An 18,624-nucleotide genomic window follows, 5' to 3' on the forward strand; every position below is an offset into this window, starting at 1 on the left:
AAATATTGTGATTCTTCCAAGAAAGCTTCCCTTTGCTCCTCGACTGGCGCAACACGAGATCTTTATCGGATGATCTCAGAAATTTGGCCAGAATGCATTGGGGCCTTTCTCCCTCCCTTATGTGAGCTCGCTCGATTTCCAGCTTCTGGCCTGTTATGTCGAGCAGACTCGGGAAGAGCTCGTTCAGGAATTTCACCATATCTCTGCCCTCTTCATGCTCAGGAATTCCAACAATTCGTATGTTATTCCTTCGGCTCATATTTTCAAGTTTTTCCTAAATTAATTCTAAATCTGTTTTGGACGCGGGCGGGTTAGCGGTTAATTCCCTTTCCGATGACTCAAGATAATCGATTCGTTTTTCAACTTCTGTCACTCTTGTAAACAACTCAGAGAATTTTGTTTCCATCACCGTAATCAATCGACGTATTACAGCGAGATCTTCGAAGTCAGCAAGAACTTTCGTCAGCATCACCGACATGTTGGACAACTGACGCTGAATATCTTCTCCCGACATGTTGGACAACTGACGCTGAATATCTTCTCCCGACATGCCGTCCAAATCGTGACTCCGGTCTGCAGTCCCGACAGAGGCCTCAGCTTGAACACGTAAGTGTCTTTTAATGTCTCCAGAGTCTGAGGATTTTGACTTCTTTGCCATGTTTACCTCAAAGAGCAAGTATGTAATTGGGTGTATCGAATCTAACCAAATTGCTCGTATTGTATACTGTACAGTGTATGTTATTTGTATATTGTTGAGTGTAATTATGTGTATAACAGATGTTTAAATTGTGTTGTGTTAATTTGATGTTATTGTAAATTGGTATATGTCTCATCACTGTCACGACTGCTATGTTGATCGGAACTGCACCCAAGAATTTCATTCATTGCACTTGTGTATATGGCTGTGTGACAGTAAAGTGATTTGATTTGATTATAACATGAAAATAATAAAAAAAACTAGCAAAGTTCGCAGAGCTCGTGTCTCACACGTCTGCTTCTCCCATGGCATCCCCAGAAACCCCACTGGAGTTTGCATTATTAAATGTAAATGACCAGAGCACAATTTGCTTTCATTCAAGTATCCAAATGTTTTTTTTTTTTTTTAGATATATTTTATACTTGTTTGTCCTTGGTGTGACCACGTCTGAATTCCATTCTAATACATTTAGACAGCTACATTCTTACATTCCGTCCATCTTCCCCTGGATCGCCTGTGTCTCCTTTTGGCCCAGGCTGACCTGCTTGACCTGGCAGTCCCTTAAATATAAAGGTCCACTGTAAGGATATGGCTGAACTAAAACACATCAGACAAATAATAGAAAACAGTGTTTTGCCAGCTGTCTCTGAGTACTCACTCGAAGACCTCTTTCCCCTGCTTTACCAGGCAACCCTGGCTCTCCCTGAAAGCCAAAAAATAACATTACATACAAAAAAATAAAACAAACACAATCACACATGCTGGACAGCTTTGCCCACTGTGAAATGGGTACAAAATCATAACTCTCAACTGTACATTAAACATCAAATATCTTCTGACTGGTTGTGATTGTGTTAACTTGCAGTTTTGTGTGGACAGACAAATGCTTGTTGCTGGAAAATCTTGCATCACATCTGTTTAGAACACAGGGTCTTACACACAGAGAAAACAATCTTACTGAAATGCCATCCTCTCCTTTGTCTCCTTTCAGTCCCTAAAGTAAAACAACAATAGATCAGACTGTTTGAAATGATAAAATCTTAATGATGTTAAAGAAAAGATTTCAACATCTTAAGGTGTCTTTACACAGTAAAGCCTGCTCTGAGCCTGCTCAAAATTCTATGTAAAGACGCAAAAGCCAGACTAAATTAGGCCTGCTCTCACACAACTCAGCCCTTAGTAAATGACAATTTAGATGCAGCTTCTGTGCCACCTTCGCATTGTAAAGATGGCTTTATTCACTAAAAATTATTACACAGCAAATCTAAAATGCAGAGGTCTATGTACATAGATGTGGATGAGTGTATATATGAGCACATACAGTATGCTGCAAGAGATTGTGGAGTAATAAGTTGAGGCAGAGAAGACACTTATTACCTTTCAGTTTTACTTCTGTGAGATGTTAGAAGAAAAACAAGGAAGTTGAACGTTAACACCACAGTGAATAATCTCATCAAGGTTTTCTGTCATAGATTAGTGATAGGGCTAATAAAGACAGGAATAGTGAGCAGAACAACACATTGAGGGAAAAAGAATTAAGTATCAAAGATACACATATCCCACATAACAAGTTATTGTTACAGAAAGCTGTTCAGTTTAATATTACTTGCAGATTAAGTTGTTTAAAGTAGCAGTTAGCAGACAATACAAAGTCCACTGTATGCAAGAATGTATGTGTGTTTGTTCATGCATGAACGGGGCCCTGTGCAGACTCTCACATCTTTTCCTCTGGGTCCCAAGGGCCCTTGTAAACCAGGACTGCCTGCTTCCCCTCTCTCTCCTAGGTCACCTTGACTGCCCTATAGTCGCAGAGAAAAAAGAGATGCAATGCATGATAACCTATTCAGGATAATGCTTAGAAATTTGCATGAACATATACAATGCAATCAAAGGAGTGAGCGAGTTTAAGGCAGCACTTTACCTTTGCACCAGGCTTTCCAGATAATCCAGGGAGACCCTGTTTGAATAAACAAACAGCTATTGATGAATTCAGTGTGGTAATCTTATGAGGAGGGAAATACACTGCTCAAAAAAATTAAGGGAATATGTAATCACAGTATAACACCAAGTCAATTAAACTTCAGGGATATCAATCTGTCCAGTTAGGAAGCCTAAGCGATTGTGAATCAATGTCACCTGTTTTGGTGCAAATGAAAGTGACAACAGGTGCACTGGAGAGGCAAAAGCAAGACAACCAAAAAAAGGGAATGGTTTTGCAGGTGGTGGCCACAGACAGTTGCTCTCTCCTTATGCTTCCTGACTGATTCTTCTCTAGTTTTGTGTTTGCTAGTGTCCTTGTCACTACTGGTAGCATGAGGTGGTACCTGCAGCCCATTCAGGTTGCACAGGTAGTCCAGCTCCTCCAGGATGGCACATCCATACGTGCTGCCGCAAGAAGGTTTGCTGTGTCTCCCAATACAGTCTCAAGAGCATGGAGGAGATACCAAGAGATGGGCCGTTACACGAGGAGAGCTGGACAGGGCCATAGAAGGGTATCAACCCAGCAGCAGGAGCAGTATCTGCTCCTTTGTGTGAGGAGGAACAGGAGAAGCACTGCCAGAGCCCTACAAAATGACCTCCAGCAGGCTACTGGTGTGCATGTTTCTGACCAAACTGTCAGAAACAGACTCCATGAGGGTGGCATGAGGGCCCGACGTCCTCTAGTGGGACCTGTGCTCACAGCCCAGCACCGTGCAGCTCGACTGGCATTCGCCAGAGAACACCAGAATTGGCAGGTCCACCACTGGCGCCCCGTTCTCTTCACAGATGAGAGCAGGTTCACACTGAGCACATGTGACAGATGTGAAAGAGTCTGGAGACACCGTGGTGAACATTATACTGCCTGCAACATCATCCAGCATGACTGGTTTGGCGGTGGGTCAGTGATGTCTGGGGAGGTATATTCTTGGAGGGTCGCACAGACCTCCACGTGCTAGCCAACAGCAGTCAGGGTTCCTCCTGGTGCAGGACAATGCCCGGCCTCATGTGGCCAGAGTGTGTAGGCAGTTCCTGGATGACGAAGGCATTGATGCCATTGACTGGCCCTCACGTTCCCCAGACCTGAATCCAATTGCGAACCTTTGGGACGTTATGTATCGGTGCATTGATGAAATTCACGCAAGTTGGAACAGCCTGTGATTTCAATTGTTTACTTTGATTTTCGGTGTGAGTTTGAATCCAGCCCTCAATCGGTTGGTGGTTTTGGTTTCCATTGACCGTTGTTACATCATTTTGTTCTCAACGAATTACACAATGTACAGTAAAGATTTTGATCATCAATATATTTCGTTCATCAAGATCCGATGTGTGATTTAAGTGTTCCCTTCATTTTTTTGAGCAGTTTATATTTAGGTACTGCTTCTGCAAATCTTTTATTAAAGGGATAGTTCACCCAAAACAGAAAATTCTCTCATTATTTACTCATCGACTCACTAAAAATCTTCATTTGTGTTCTGCTGAAGAAAGTCATACACATCTGGAATAACATTAGGGTGAGTACATGTTGAGAGAATTTTCATTTTTGGGTGATCTGTCGCTTTACTGTCCACCACAGCATCTTTCTGTCAGTAACAGAACTTTAGTTGATTTGATCAGTGATCTGATTCAAAGTATTTGTTGAGCAATTCATTTCAGTGCTTTCAAGACAACATTGCATTACTCTTCCTCTTACTTTTTCTTCTCTACAATTTTCTACAATTAATTTAGCTCGAACTACTTGACATACAAACCCCATTCAAACTAATTTGTAGATCATTTCAAACTTAGGGGTGCCATTAATAAAACTTAAGTATTTAAAAAAAAAGATTAAGATTAAAGTTTTAAAAATCACTCATTGACTTGTTAGTATGTTCACCATTCAAAATTTAATGGACCGCTATGAAAGTCTTTGAAAATTTGCATACTGAAGTGTGATTGGTCTTATTTCTTGCATTTACAGTACTTGTATATTGAATAGTGATCATCCTTTTCACACTACAAAGACAGTGTTGTGTTGATTCTCATTCAAAGTCGACAGAAAACAAGATGTGTGCTGGGTGTTTTGACAACTGCACAGGCAGTTGATTCTGAATTACATTTACACTAACCAAAGCTAAAAAACCTAAGATTACTTGCAAGCACTAGTATTTAATTCTGGAAATTCACATCTAATGCAACATCAAGACAAACTAACCCGATCACCCTGTTCTCCTTTTGTCCCAGGTTGGCCAGGCTCTCCTACTCCAGGTGCACCCTGTGGGGCAAAAAGGGTCCACCATGCAAACGTTTTCAAAATTTCAGTATGGGCTTGAAATTTATCTTATGAATCCTTTGGAAAGTTTCATGTTAATGTGTTCATCTAGAAGGAAACTTAAGATTAGACTCTTCTCCCTCATTTGTTCACAAAACTCACCCTTTCCCCTTTTGTTCCTGGTTCTCCTTTGTCACCTTTAGGACCATCAGGACCTGGAAAGCCCCTTTCACCCTAAAAGTAGAGAAAATAAAAGTTTATATGGCAAGTTTTTAATGGAACTGTCATACAAAGAAAGTGTGTATTGTTCTCAGAAGTCATACCTGCTCTCCTTTCTTTCCTAACGAACCTGGAACCTGTTAATAAAAAGCAAAGTGAACAACTTCCATATCAAGAGGACAATTATAATTAATGAAACCTTAATGGTTACGTTCAGATAGCAGTAGACTAAAGACGGATATACAGTTTGAGCTGTTTTTTTTTTTTAGATTGAGAAGCTGTCTTCCACTGGAGCTGCTCCCATCAGTTTTGTGGTCTACGCATGACTCAAATGCTGCGCTGTACACTCTAAGATCTGACGACTAAACTCGTGTCTTAACTCCACTTATTCAACATTTTGCCAATTTTGATATGGCTTCTTGTTGTTATTGAAGACATCATCATTCAAAGTTACTTTAGTTACTATGACTATGTTGCAGCTGTTATTTATGGCTTTTACAAGTATAGAAAAAGGGCATCACTTTTATTATTCCTTCAAACAGACAGCATTCGAACAGTTTCTGTAAGCTGCCGTTTGAAGAGGACAATTCGTGTGTCACACCTGTTAGGTTATCCAAACACTGCTGCGTGAACATACTGTAGCCCATATGAATTTTAAGCCAGTTAAGTCTGAACTTACACCACCTCCTGGTTCCCCTTTTGCTCCCTCAGCTCCCTTATAGCAAACAAAAACAAAAATAAAGAATACAAGCAGAAAATAAAAGGAACTAGATATCTGAAGATAGTGCTATCTGTTAAGCTGACATCTTAACTCACCTTCTCTCCGGGAAGACCGTTGCTGCCTGGCAAACCCTGGGGGCACATATAAATAATTTACAACATGCATGTACACTCATGCATTTTTACAGATTTATCATGGCTTGTGCAGCCACTCACCCTGAGTCCTTGAGGTCCAGTGGGGCCTGGTGAACCCTTATCACCCTAGAATATAAACAAGCACTGATGCAAACAGGCACAGTATTGCCCACAGCTCTTTAATAATAATACAGCTTTCTAATAAGAATAAACATGGATTGTGTAGCTTAAAAAGTACTCACTTTGTCTCCTGTTGGACCAGCTGGGCCTCTGTCTCCCTAAAAAAAAAACATTAAAAAGAATCAAATTTGAACCCACTTTAATTTAAATATTAGCTTTCATGCAAACATTAAACTAAAATAGTTTTATAATCATTGTTAACAGCCAGTTTTGCTTATTCATATACGAAAGTAGTCTAAGACTTTATACTGACACCTACTGTATAGTAGGTGAAGTGTGCAATTTCATCTCAACCAGCATCACTTAATGGAATTGTAGAACAAAACTTATTTTCTAGGCAACTGATATGACTGGAGTCTTCATTTCATGTGATTCTACATGATTTTAATGATGTTTGTGAAAAGCATTATTAATTTCTTCATGAATAAAACTTTATTAATGAGGAAAAAGTACTGAGTGCACCTTTAAATGTGCTTACACATTCATAGTGAAGTCTCAAGAACAATGAAGACCATCACAGCACCAGGGATATGATAAAAATGTAGACATATTTACATAGAAAATCTTCAGATCCTCAGAAACATACTCATGCTGTAGATACAGTACAGATACAGGTGCATCTCAAATTAGAATGTTGTGGAAAAGTTCATTTATTTCAGTAATTCAACTCAAATTGTGAAACTCGTGTATTAATTAAATTCAATGCACACAGACTGAAGTAGTTTAAGTCTTTGGTTCTTTTAATTGTGATGATTTTGGCTCACATTTAACAAAAACCCACCAATTCACTATCTCAAAAAATTAGAATACATCATAAGACCAATAAAAAAAACATTTTTAGTGAATTGTTGGCCTTCTGGAAAGTATGTTCATTTACTGTATATGTACTCAATACTTGGTAGGGGCTCCTTTTGCTTTAAATACTGCCTCAATTCGGCGTGGCAGAGAGGTGATCAGTTTGTGGCACTGCTGTGGTGGTATGGAAGCCCAGGTTTCTTTGATAGTGGCCTTCAGCTCATCTGCATTTTTTGGTCTCTCGATTTTCATTTTCCTCTTGACAATACCCCATAGATTCTCTATGGGGTTCAGGTCTGGTGAGTTTGCTGGCCAGTCAAGCACACCAACACCATGGTCATTTAACCAACTTTTGGTGCTTTTGGCAGTGTGGGCAGGTGCCAAATCCTGCTGGAAAATGAAATCAGCATCTTTAAAAAGCTAGTCAGCAGAAGGAAGCATGAAGTGCTCCAAAATTTCTTGGTAAATGGGTGCAGTGATTTTGGTTTTCAAAAAACATAATGGACCAACACCAGCAGATGACATTGCACCCCAAATCATCACAGACTGTGGAAACTTAACAGTGGACTTCAAGCAACTTGGGCTATGAGCTTCTCCACCCTTCCTCCAGACTCTAGGACCTTGGTTTCCAAATGAAATACAAAACTTGCTCTCATCTGAAAAGAGGACTTTGGAACACTGGGCAATAGTCCAGTTCTTCTTCTCCTTAGCCCAGGTAAGACGCCTCTGACGTTGTCTGTGGTTCAGGAGTGGCTTAACAAGAAGAATACGACAACTGTAGCCAAATTCCTTGACACGTCTGTGTGTGGTGGCTCTTGATGCCTTGACACCAGCCTCAGTCCATTCCTTGTGAAGTTCACCCAAATTCTTGAATCGATTTTGCTTGACAATCCTCATAAGGCTGCTGTTCTCTCGGTTGGTTGTGCATCTTTTTCTTCCACACTTTTTCCTTCCACTCAACTTTCTGTTAACATGCTTGGATACAGCACTCTGTGAACAGCCAGCTTCTTTGGCAATGAATGTTTGTGGCTTACCCTCCTTGTGAAGGGTGTCAATGATTGTCTTCTGGACAACTGTCAGATCAGCAGTCTTCCCCATGATTGTGTAGCCTAGTGAACCAAACTGAGAGACCATTTTGAAGGCTCTGGAAACCTTTGCAGGTGTTTTGAGTTGATTAGCTGATTGGCATGTCACCATATTCTAATTTTTTGAGATTTTTTGTGAATTGGTGGGTTTTTGTTAAATGTGAGCCAAAATCATCATAATTAAAAGAACCAAAGACTTAAACTACTTCAGTCTGTGTGCACTGAATTTATTTAATACACGAGTTTCACAATTTGAGTTGAATTACTGAAATAAATGAACTTTTCCACGACATTCTAATTTATTGAGATGGACCTGTATATACAGCAGATCCTTACTCACTTTGGCTCCATCTGCACCTGTTGCTCCAGCCTGTCCCCGGTCACCCTGAAGAACCAAACAGACAAAGCTTCATTTTGCATTCAGTCTACTTCATTATACCTTAATGACATAAACCACAATAGTGAATGTCATAGACAGACTTATATTTTTACCTTAATCCCAATTTCACCAGGAGGTCCCCGGGGACCCTGAAACAAAAATACATGAATTAAAAAAAGATGAGGAAGAGAGTGAGTGTTTGTATGAGATATAAATGTCAAAGTGTGTCATACCCGATCACCAGGGTCTCCAGTCTTTCCTGGGGAGCCTGGTTCACCCTCAGCACTTTCTCCCTGCAAAATGGTTACACAATCACACACACACACACACACACACACACACACACCATGCACTTTCATAGCATCATGGTTCCACACAATGAAAGTGAATAGTGACTGAGGATAACATTCTGCCTAACATTTCTTTTTCTTTTTTCCTCAAAAGAAAAAAGGTGATATCGGTTTGGAACAACATGAGGGTAAATGAGTAAATAACGATAGAAGTTTAATTCTGGGGTGAACATGCATCCAAACTAGTTGACAAGCACTTAAAAACATACTGGTTCTCCTTTGGTTCCTTTCAGTCCAGTCAGTCCTGGTGGGCCCTGTGGACCAGGCAGTCCAGGGCTTCCCTACACACACACACACACACACACACACACACACACACACACACACCATTTTGTGCATGTAATAAAAATCAAAAATACACATTCAAGTACACACATACCCAGTTTGAAGCAGCACAGAAACACACATGCACACACACGTCAACATCCATTTCGGTTCAAACTTCATCATGAATAATGGAGGCAATAGAGGAGGCAATGGAAACACTCACAGGTTCACCAGCATCTCCCTTAGCTGCCACCCCGCTGCCCACTCCGGGAGGACCCTGTTAATCAGGAATAAAAAAGGGGAATGTGTTTATATTTAAGAAATGTGACACACTGTCATTACAGATGGTTTTATGCCATCAGAGAGTTTTCACAGTGCATCCGTTTACTGCACTTACTGAATCAATAAACAATACAGGCTTCTTTTCTGAAACAGTACCTGCCTCTCTGTATGCAAAAATAACCAGTTACAGCTTTGGACTACAATTTGCAAGAAATGCAAATTTAGAGTTCACTGCATTTATATAGACTCACCCTCTCTCCAGTGCTGCCTTTCTCACCCTGCAGGAAAATAAAAGAAATTAAATTCTAACGAATTCGAAGATATACAGGTAAATGATTGGCTTGAAGTGCATCTGAAATATCAAACAGTGAATTCATTAATATTTCAAAACAATATCTATCCAGTTAAATCTGCCAGTAGTGGCGTCGCCACATACAGTAGAAGTCAGAAGTTTACATACCCTTAGGTTGAAGTCATTAAAACTCATTTTTTAACCACTTCACAGATTTCATATTACCAAACTATAATTTTGGCAAGTCTACTTGTGCATTACACAAGTAATTTTTCCAACAATTGTTTACAGACAGATTGTTTCACTTTTAATTGACTATATCACAATTCCTGTGGGTCAGAAGTTTACATACACTAAGTTAACTGTGCCTTTATGCAGCTTGGAAAATTCCAGAAAATGATGTCAAGACTTTAGGCAATTAGCCCATTAGCTTCTGATAGGCTAATTGGAGTCAATTGGAGGTGTACCTGTGGATGTATTTTAAGGCCTATCTTCAAACTCAGTGCCTCTTTGCTTGACATCATGGGAAAATCAAAAGAAATCAGCCAAGAAAAACATTGTGGACCTCCACAAATCTGGTTCATCCTTGTGAGCAATTTCCAAATGCCTGAAGGTACCACGTTCATCTGACAAACAATAGTACACAAGTATAAACATCATGGGACCACACAGTCATCATACTGCTCAGGAAGGAGACACATTCTGTCTCCTAGAGATGAACGTAGTTTGGGGCAAAAAGTGCAAATCAATCCCAGAACAACAGCAAAGGACCTTGTGAAGATGCTGGAGTAAACAGGTTGACAAGTATCTATATCCACAGTAAAACGAGTCCTATATCGACATAACCTGAAAGGCTGCTCACCAAGGAAGAAGCCATTGCTCCAAAACCGCCCTATAAAAAGCCAGACTACAGTTTGCAAGTGCACATGGGGACAAAGATCTTACTTTTTGGAGAAATGTCCTCTGGTCTGATGAAACAAATATTGAACTGTTTGGCCATAATGACCATCGTTATGTTTGGAGGAAAAAGGGTGAGGCTTGCAAGCCAAAGACACCATCCCAGCTGTGAAGCATAGGGGTGGCAGCATCATGTTGTTTGCTGCAGGAGGGACTGGTCCACTTCACAAAATAGATGGCATCATGAGGAAGGAAAATTGTGGATATATTGAAGCAACATCTCAAGACATCAGCCAGGAAGTTAAAGCTTGATCGCAAATGGGTCTTCCAAATGGACAATGACCCCAAGCATACCTCCAAAGCTGTGGCAAAATGGCTTAACCCTCTGGGGTCGACGGACGCACCGTCAGAAACAACTTAAAATACTCCGTCATTTTTGGGCATACAGATAAGTGTAAGACATCATTAAAAACTATAAAGGGTCTACTTTTATCTGTGTACACTCACAATAACAACAAAACCTTGTGCTTTTGTAAAATAAAGAAAATAAACAGGGTGCACTTTCAGCTGTCTCTGTCTCCACGAGCATCTTTCTGAAACACGTCACAAAAATGAAGTGAAACTCCACGAATACTTATCACACAAACATGAAACATATGTCTAAAGAAAGCTTAAAATGTCTACTTTTAAATAAAACAATTCACATTTAAAACAAATATTCTACGGCAATGTAATCTGTATGAAACAAAGCGATGTACAGTTTCTCCTGGCTCAGCTCATTATCGCTAATGTGATCCCACCCACCAGCAGAGCGCGCTATTCATACAGACATGTGCTGAGGCGATCAATGCAAATGGTAAACGCCCCAACAACAATGCCTTAAAAAACATCAAGATTTATCATCAGATTCATTCACTTTCCTGCGCGTTTGGAAGATGGCACGCTACACAGGTGAGGAAGCTCTACAGATGTTCCTGGATAGTGACGAAGAGTTCACATTTTCCTCAGAAGAAGAGCGGGACTCCGACGATGAACGTTTACATTTTGAAGAGCGATTTGATCCAGCAGAGGATACAATTCCGGATGAGTAAGTCATTTAGTTTTACTTACGTTAGTTGACATGCTATTTTATATAAACGTACATATTTTACTAGATGGACTATTTCCAGACTTGCCAGCCAGTATTCAGAGTATTGACATTTGAAATATGTCCTAATAGGCAAGTTTTAGTTACATTTAAATGTTGTTTCAGCTAAAGCAGGTATTAAATTGTATGCTGTATTATATAAATATGATATGTAATATGATATAAAAATAATATGAATGTTTAGATTATATTTTAACTAGTGTTTATGCTGCCTCATTATCATCAACGAAGCTTGTGCTTGCAAATATCTGTTCGGGTGTAAATGTGTAAAATGTGCTGTAAATATGCCCATATTAGAAATTCAGCATATTAGAATGATTTCTGAAGGATCATGTGACACTGAAGACTGCAGTAATGATGCTGAAAATTCAGCTTTGATCACAGGAATAAATTGCATTTGACAATATATTCAAATAGAAAAGTTATTTTAAATTGTAAAAATATTTCACAATATCACTGTTTTTGCTGTATTTTGGATCAAATAAATGCAGCCTTGGTGAGCAGAAGAGACTTCTTTTAAAAACATTAAAAAATCTTACAGATCTAAAACTTTTAAATGGTAGTGTAGGTCTAAAGTTTTTAAGTAAAGTCTTTATGTAAAGAAAATGTATAGTCAGATAATATACTGAACAAAAATATAAATGCAACATGCAACGATTTCAAAGATTTTACTGAGTTACAGTTCATTTAAGGAAATCAGTCAACTGAAATGAATTCATTAGGCCCTAATCTAATCTAATCAATGCGTATGGAAAATTTATGGGATCTTTTATTTCAGCTCATGAAACATGGGACCAACACTTTACATGTTGCATTTATATTTTTGTTCAGTGTACATCCAATCATTAAGTCTCCTCACATTCATTCTCTCTCAGGGGAGGGGTCTTTGTCTCCTCAGGTGTGAATCACATCAATATATCAATATGGCCTTTCTAACACTAAAAGTGTCTTACAAAAGTTAAATGACTATATTGTTTTGTATGAATGAGTGATCAGGATGGTTTCACATCATTTTTGTAGCAAAAACTCTAGGCTACAAGATCAAGTTCTCAAAAGTCGTGTGAACAAATATTTAGTATGTGTTATATGACCTTATTTCAGTTACTTATAATTTTAGTTTTTTCAAAAACCACACATAAACGTTATTTTCTCAAAAATACAAACATGTACATACATGTTGTTCACATATTATTGTAGCCCAGTTTGTGCTGAATACAGTGTTATCAGACTTTAGCCATTAATATGTTTTTAAGCAACTGAAAAAAACACAAATGCCAAGGCATGTCAAACTTCTCCAGGGACCAAAACACCCTCAGACCCCAGAGGGTTAAGGACAACAAAGTCAAGGTATTGGAGTGGCCATCACAAAGCCCTGACCTCAATCCGATAGACAATTTGTGGGCAGAACTGAAAAAGCATGCGAGCAAGGAGGCCTAAAAAAACCTGACTCAGTTACACCAGTTCTGTCTGAAGGAATGGGCCAAAATTCCAGCAACTTATTGTGAGAAGCTTGTGGAAGGCTACCCAAAAGGTTTGACCCAAGTTAAACCATTTAAAGGCAATGCTACCAAATACTAACAAAGTGTATGTACATTTCTGACCCACTGGGAATGTGATGAAAGAAATAAAATCTTAAATCATTCTCTCTACTATTATTCTGACATTTCACATTCTTAAAATAAAGTAGTAATCCTAACTGACCTAAGACGGGGAATGTTTTCTACGATTAATAGAAGTATATAATCTTATTTATATATAAATAAGAAAGCAAACTGTCAATTGGGATACAGTGACATTAGCATGACAGGTAACAGTGTTTGCTACAGGATTGCAAACACTGCTACCTGTCATGCTATCTCCCATGAAAGGCTCCAACCTCCCATGAAAATCCCAAAATTGGGCCTAACAACTTGTTAGAAAATAATAACGTTTTATTTTTCCAACATAATGTTTTTTGTTTAATTAAAATGCTATTTATTACAACAAAACTCTGAAAATCTTTTGCAGATATCTGCAAACACATTGTCATATGAACAATCAATCAGTAAACAGATTTTAGCTTACAAATTTACATTTTAAAATGTCATGGTTACATGTGTAACCTCCGTTCCCTGATGGAGGGAACGAGACACTGTGTCGATGTAGTGACACTAGGGGTCACTCTTGGGAACCCGAAACACCTATGGTCTTAGATAAAAGGCCAATGAAAACTGGCGAGTGGTATTTGCATGCCACTCCCCCGGACATACAGGTATAAAAGGAGCTGGTATACAACCACTCATTCAGGTTTTGTGCTGAGGAGCCGATATAAGGTCCGACCATTTCAGCGGGTAGTTCAGCGTTGTGGCAGGAGGGACACAACGTCTCATTCCCTCCATCAGGGAACGGAGGTTACACAAGTAACCATGATGTTCCCTATCTGTCACTCACTCGACGTTGTGTCGATGTAGTGACACTAGTGTTCCCTATATGAAACGCCACAATTGGCTGAACTGTGTTACGTGAACTGGCGGTGTGTGGTGGGTAGACTACTGTGTGCCTCATAGCCAGCACACCAGGTCGACACGTAACCTCCCTCAACATAGTTATGAGTGTCGAACGGCACTTTGGGGACAAGTCGACTACTCAAGAGATAGAGACAGGCTTAACACAGTCGTGGCTTATCCGCTTGTATTGCGTGCCACTATCTGGACCGAAACCAGTTCCACCCGGAGGTTGTAGAACCTTGCAACGGTGTTGGTTGTTGCCCAGCCTGCTGCTCTGCAAATGTCTGTTAGAGAGGCACCCCTGGCCAGGGCCCAGGAAGCCGCTACACCCCTGGTAGAATGGGCTTGTAGCCCTACCGGGGGCGGCACGTCCTGGGCGTGATATGCCATAGTTATGGCGTCAATGAGCCAGTGGGCGATCCTCTGTTTGGAGACAGCGCTTCCTTTCAGCTGTGCACCAAAGCAGACAAAGAGCTGCTCAGAGATCCTAAAGCTCTGCGTGCGATCCAAATAGATGCGTAAACCGGACACAGCAACGACAGGGCTGGGTCTGCCGCCTCCTGGGGCAGTGCTTGCAGGTTCATTACCTGGTCCCTAAAAGGGGTGGTGGGAACCTTGGGCACATAGCCCAGTCGGGGTCTCGGGGATCACGTGAGAGTAACCCGGACCGAACTCCAGGTATGTTTCGCTGACAGAGAATGCTTGCAGGTCTCCTACCCTCTTAATGGAAGTGAGCGCAGTCAGGAGGGCAGTCTTCAAGGAGGGTGCCTTAAGCTCGGCTGACTGCAAAGGCTCAAAGGGGGCTCTCTGTAGACCCTAAAGAACTACAGAGAGGTCCCATGAGGGAACGAGGCACGGTCTGGAGGGATTCAGCCTCCTGGCGCCTCTTAGGAACCTGATGATCAGGTCGTGCTTCCCTAAGGACTTACCGTCAACTGCGTCGTGGTGTGCTGCTATGGCGACAACGTACACCTTCAAGGTGGAAGGGGACAGCCTCCCTTACAAACTCTCCTGCAGGAAGGAAAGCACTGATCTGACTGCGCATCTCTGGGGGTCTTCCAGTCAGGACGAACACCACTTAGCGAACAGACGCCACTTAAAGGCATACAGGCGCCTCGTAGAGGAGGCCCTAGCCTGAGTGATCGTGTCTACCACCGCTACCTTCCGCATCCCGTCCAGGGGCCAGACATGGAGATTCCAGAGGTCTGGTCGCGGGTGCCAGAGGGTGCCCCGTCCCTGAGAAAGAAGGTCCTTCCTCAGGGGAATTCGCCGGGGGGGGGGGGCTGTCGCGAGGAGCGTGAGGTCCAAGAACCACGTTTGGGTGGGCCAGTAGGGTGCTACCAGGACGATCTGCTCCTCATCCTCCCTGACCTTGCACAGGGTCTGTGCAAGTAGGCTCACTGGGGGAAATGCATATTTGCGCAGGCCAGGGGGCCAGCTGTGTGCCAGCGCGTCTATGCCGAGGGGAGCCTCGGTGAGGGCGTACCAGAGCGGGCAGCCTGTGACTGGGCAATCGTCCCCGAGGGGGGGAGCCCAGCTGAGGCTTCTGCGTCCGACTGGAAAAGCCCGCTCTCCATGCTGCGCTCGAGAGCTCATCATCTTCGTGGGCTCCGAACAAGAAGCCAGACTCGCCGTGAGACAAGCCGGCAAACTCATCCGGAAGCCCGACTGGGGCAGACGAGCGTGCTGGGGAATGGGAGGTCCGCGGGGGGATACCCAGCGGAGGCGATTCCATTGGGGTCCCTAAATCACCCCCAGTGCTAGCCACGCTGTTTTCATACCTGTAGGTAGAAGGACCGAGGCGGGAGGAAAAAGCTCTTTCAGAAAATATACTCTCTTTGTTTTCTGCCCAAGCGCCCAGGGGCGTTCTCCGCAGTGCACCAGTGCAGAGGTGGGAGAAGCTATACCACCTGCAAGAATTTGGGGCCTCATAGACAACTATTACAAAAGACTGCACGCTGTCATTGATGCTAAAGGTGGCAATACACAATATTAAGATCTAAGGGTATGCAGACTTTTGAACAGGGATCATTTCATTTTTTTCATTGTTGCCTTGTTTTGTTTTATGATTGTGCCATTCTGTTATAACCTACAGTTAAATATGAATCCCATAAGAAATAAAAGAAATGTGTTTTGCCTGCTCACTCATGTTTTCTTTAAAAATGGTACATATATTACCAATTCTCCAAGGGTATGCAAACTTTTGAGCACAACTGTGTATATATATAACTATTTTTTGCTGAGATGCTGCATATTACAGCGCCAGTGCAGTGGGTATAACATTGATAGGTAGTGTGAGTATTATTGTTTATTAACTGACATTGGGTTCATTTTCTAATGACTGTGCATTTCTTATTTTGAACTCTGACCTCATACAATACCTAAAGATAGGTGAGTGAGCCCCTGGTGGTGAGTTCTGGTCTTAGTGGATTTGTGTACTCAAATACATATATGCATACCAACATTACTGTACATTGATAGACACATTTAGCAGACAAGACAATGGGATTTGACCTTAACAGAAAGTCCTGGAGTGCCTGGTAACCCAGGGCGACCATCCTGCCCAGGCAGACCTCGTGGACCTGCCTCTCCCTTTGCTCCATCCACACCCAGACGTCCAGGGGTGCCCTAATGATAGGGAGAGACAGAATGGGATGAGCAATGTATTAATCCCATTCTTTAATTGATAGCATGATAGATAATGTGCAGGAGGGAGATGTTTTGTGTTTCTTACAGGGATCCCTGGGATTCCTGGCTCTCCTTTACGACCTGGTAAACCTCCTCCAACAGCAGATCCAGGTTCTCCCTGTCAGGAAAACAATATGAGCAATACAACTCTCATTCCTGAAGTAAAACAAACTATGAAAGCTTGTTGAACAAAAGGCTGAGATGGGAATTCTCTAAGAATGAATTGTGCCTGCTGATGGTGCTGTTTATTTGCACATGCTGTCTGAATTGTAATAGCATTTAGTTCAGAAATAAAATTAATTTAGCAAATCAGGTAACAAAAATAGTGCAACTGTAATGATGAGTCATCAGAGTTGAGATCCATGTGCAGCTTTAATAATGATAAACGTCGTAATACAGACAGGCAGGGTCAATCACCAGCAACAGTAATAACAAAGGCAATCCAGAGTGGTAGAAAATAAACAGGCAAGAGGTCAGGGCAGGAGGCAGACAATCACAGGTTATTTCCAGGTAAACAAGGCTGTAGTGGGGGGTCACGTGACACCATGCAAGAAGCAGACGTGTGAGCGACGAGCTCTGCGAACTTTGCTAAATTTTTAATTATTTTCATGTTATAATCTGGTGCAATTTGATACACCCAGTTACACATTTGCTCTTTGAGGCAAAACATGGCAAAAAAGTCAAAATCCTCGGGCTCTGGAGACATTAAAAGACACTTACGTGTTCAGGATGAAAGCCTCGACAGGCCTACAGACCGGGGACTCGATTTGGATGGCACGGCGGGAGAGGAGATCCAGCGTCAGTTGTCCAACATGTCGGTGATGTTGACAAAGGTTCTTGCTGACTTGGAGATCTCGCTGTAATACATTGATCGATTACAGCGATGGAAATAAAATTCTCTAAGATAGTTACAAGAGAGACTGATGTTGAGAGACGAATCGATTTTCTAGAATCTTCAGAGAGGGAATTAACCGCTAATCCGCCCGCGACCAAAGTTGATTTGGAACATCTCCTTGAAAAGCTTGAAGATCTTGAGAATACAAGCCACAGGAATAACGTTCTAATTGTTGGAATTCCTGAGCACGAGGAGGGCAGAGATATGGTGAAATTCCTGGACGAGCTCTTCCCGAGTCTGCTCGACATAACAGGCCACAAGCTGGAAATCGAGCAAGCTCACAGAGTCCCAGCTCACAGATTTGCTGAGGGAGACAGGCCCCGATCGATTCTGGCCAGATTTCTGAGATCATCCGATAAGGATCTTGTGTTGTGCCAGGCGAGGAGCAAAGGGAAGCTTTCTTGGAAGAACCATAATATTTTCTTGTTCCCGGACTTTGCGAGTTCAACAAGAGAGAAATGCGATTGGTTCAAGGACTGTAAGAAACTCTTACATCAGCGAAAGATCACTTTTGCTCTGATATTTCCGGCCAAACTGAGAATAGAAACGAAGGACGGTCGCAAAGTATTTACATGTCCCAATCAGGCAATGTCTTTTATTGAATCAATGGGTGAGTAAACCATTGGGTGTTTCTCATGTGAGTGGGTCGACTCGCTGTACTTACTCTGGCTTTTGAGGAAGCTGGGCGTCATTTCTTTTTGCGTTGGCTCTGCCGAGCGGCTGGAGCTTGTTTTGTGAATAACACTTTCCTTAAAGAAACTTTTGCATTGATGAAAGATTACTTTTGCATTGAATTTCCCGGTCAGTTTGAGAGTGGACACTACGGATGACCACAAAATATCTACATGCTCACACAAAGGATGTCTTTTATAAAGTTGACGG

The 18,624-nt window shown here is 41.6% G+C and overlaps 1 protein-coding gene across 5 annotated transcripts in view; it reads right to left on the minus strand.

Annotated features, from left to right (window-relative positions):
- col7a1 (collagen, type VII, alpha 1) overlaps positions 1-18,624 on the minus strand; it is a 139,539-nt gene that overhangs the window by 78,535 nt on the left and 42,380 nt on the right. For all 5 annotated transcript variants that reach the window (XM_051711310.1, XM_051711307.1, XM_051711309.1 and 2 more), the window contains exons 36-55: positions 16,894-16,965; positions 16,674-16,787; positions 9,589-9,615; positions 9,279-9,332; positions 8,998-9,069; positions 8,672-8,731; positions 8,552-8,587; positions 8,400-8,444; positions 6,242-6,277; positions 6,081-6,125; positions 5,961-5,996; positions 5,824-5,859; positions 5,249-5,281; positions 5,088-5,159; positions 4,869-4,928; positions 2,619-2,654; positions 2,416-2,496; positions 1,656-1,691; positions 1,356-1,400; positions 1,186-1,257 (exon numbers count right to left, since the gene is read on the minus strand). In XM_051711310.1, the coding sequence (XP_051567270.1) occupies positions 1,186-1,257; positions 1,356-1,400; positions 1,656-1,691; positions 2,416-2,496; positions 2,619-2,654; positions 4,869-4,928; positions 5,088-5,159; positions 5,249-5,281; positions 5,824-5,859; positions 5,961-5,996; positions 6,081-6,125; positions 6,242-6,277; positions 8,400-8,444; positions 8,552-8,587; positions 8,672-8,731; positions 8,998-9,069; positions 9,279-9,332; positions 9,589-9,615; positions 16,674-16,787; positions 16,894-16,965 (1,068 nt within the window). The remainder of the gene's footprint in view (positions 1-1,185; positions 1,258-1,355; positions 1,401-1,655; positions 1,692-2,415; positions 2,497-2,618; positions 2,655-4,868; positions 4,929-5,087; positions 5,160-5,248; positions 5,282-5,823; positions 5,860-5,960; positions 5,997-6,080; positions 6,126-6,241; positions 6,278-8,399; positions 8,445-8,551; positions 8,588-8,671; positions 8,732-8,997; positions 9,070-9,278; positions 9,333-9,588; positions 9,616-16,673; positions 16,788-16,893; positions 16,966-18,624) is intronic.

Source organism: Myxocyprinus asiaticus, chromosome 12 (assembly GCF_019703515.2).
Source record: "Myxocyprinus asiaticus isolate MX2 ecotype Aquarium Trade chromosome 12, UBuf_Myxa_2, whole genome shotgun sequence".
Classification (NCBI taxonomy): domain Eukaryota; kingdom Metazoa; phylum Chordata; class Actinopteri; order Cypriniformes; family Catostomidae; genus Myxocyprinus; species Myxocyprinus asiaticus.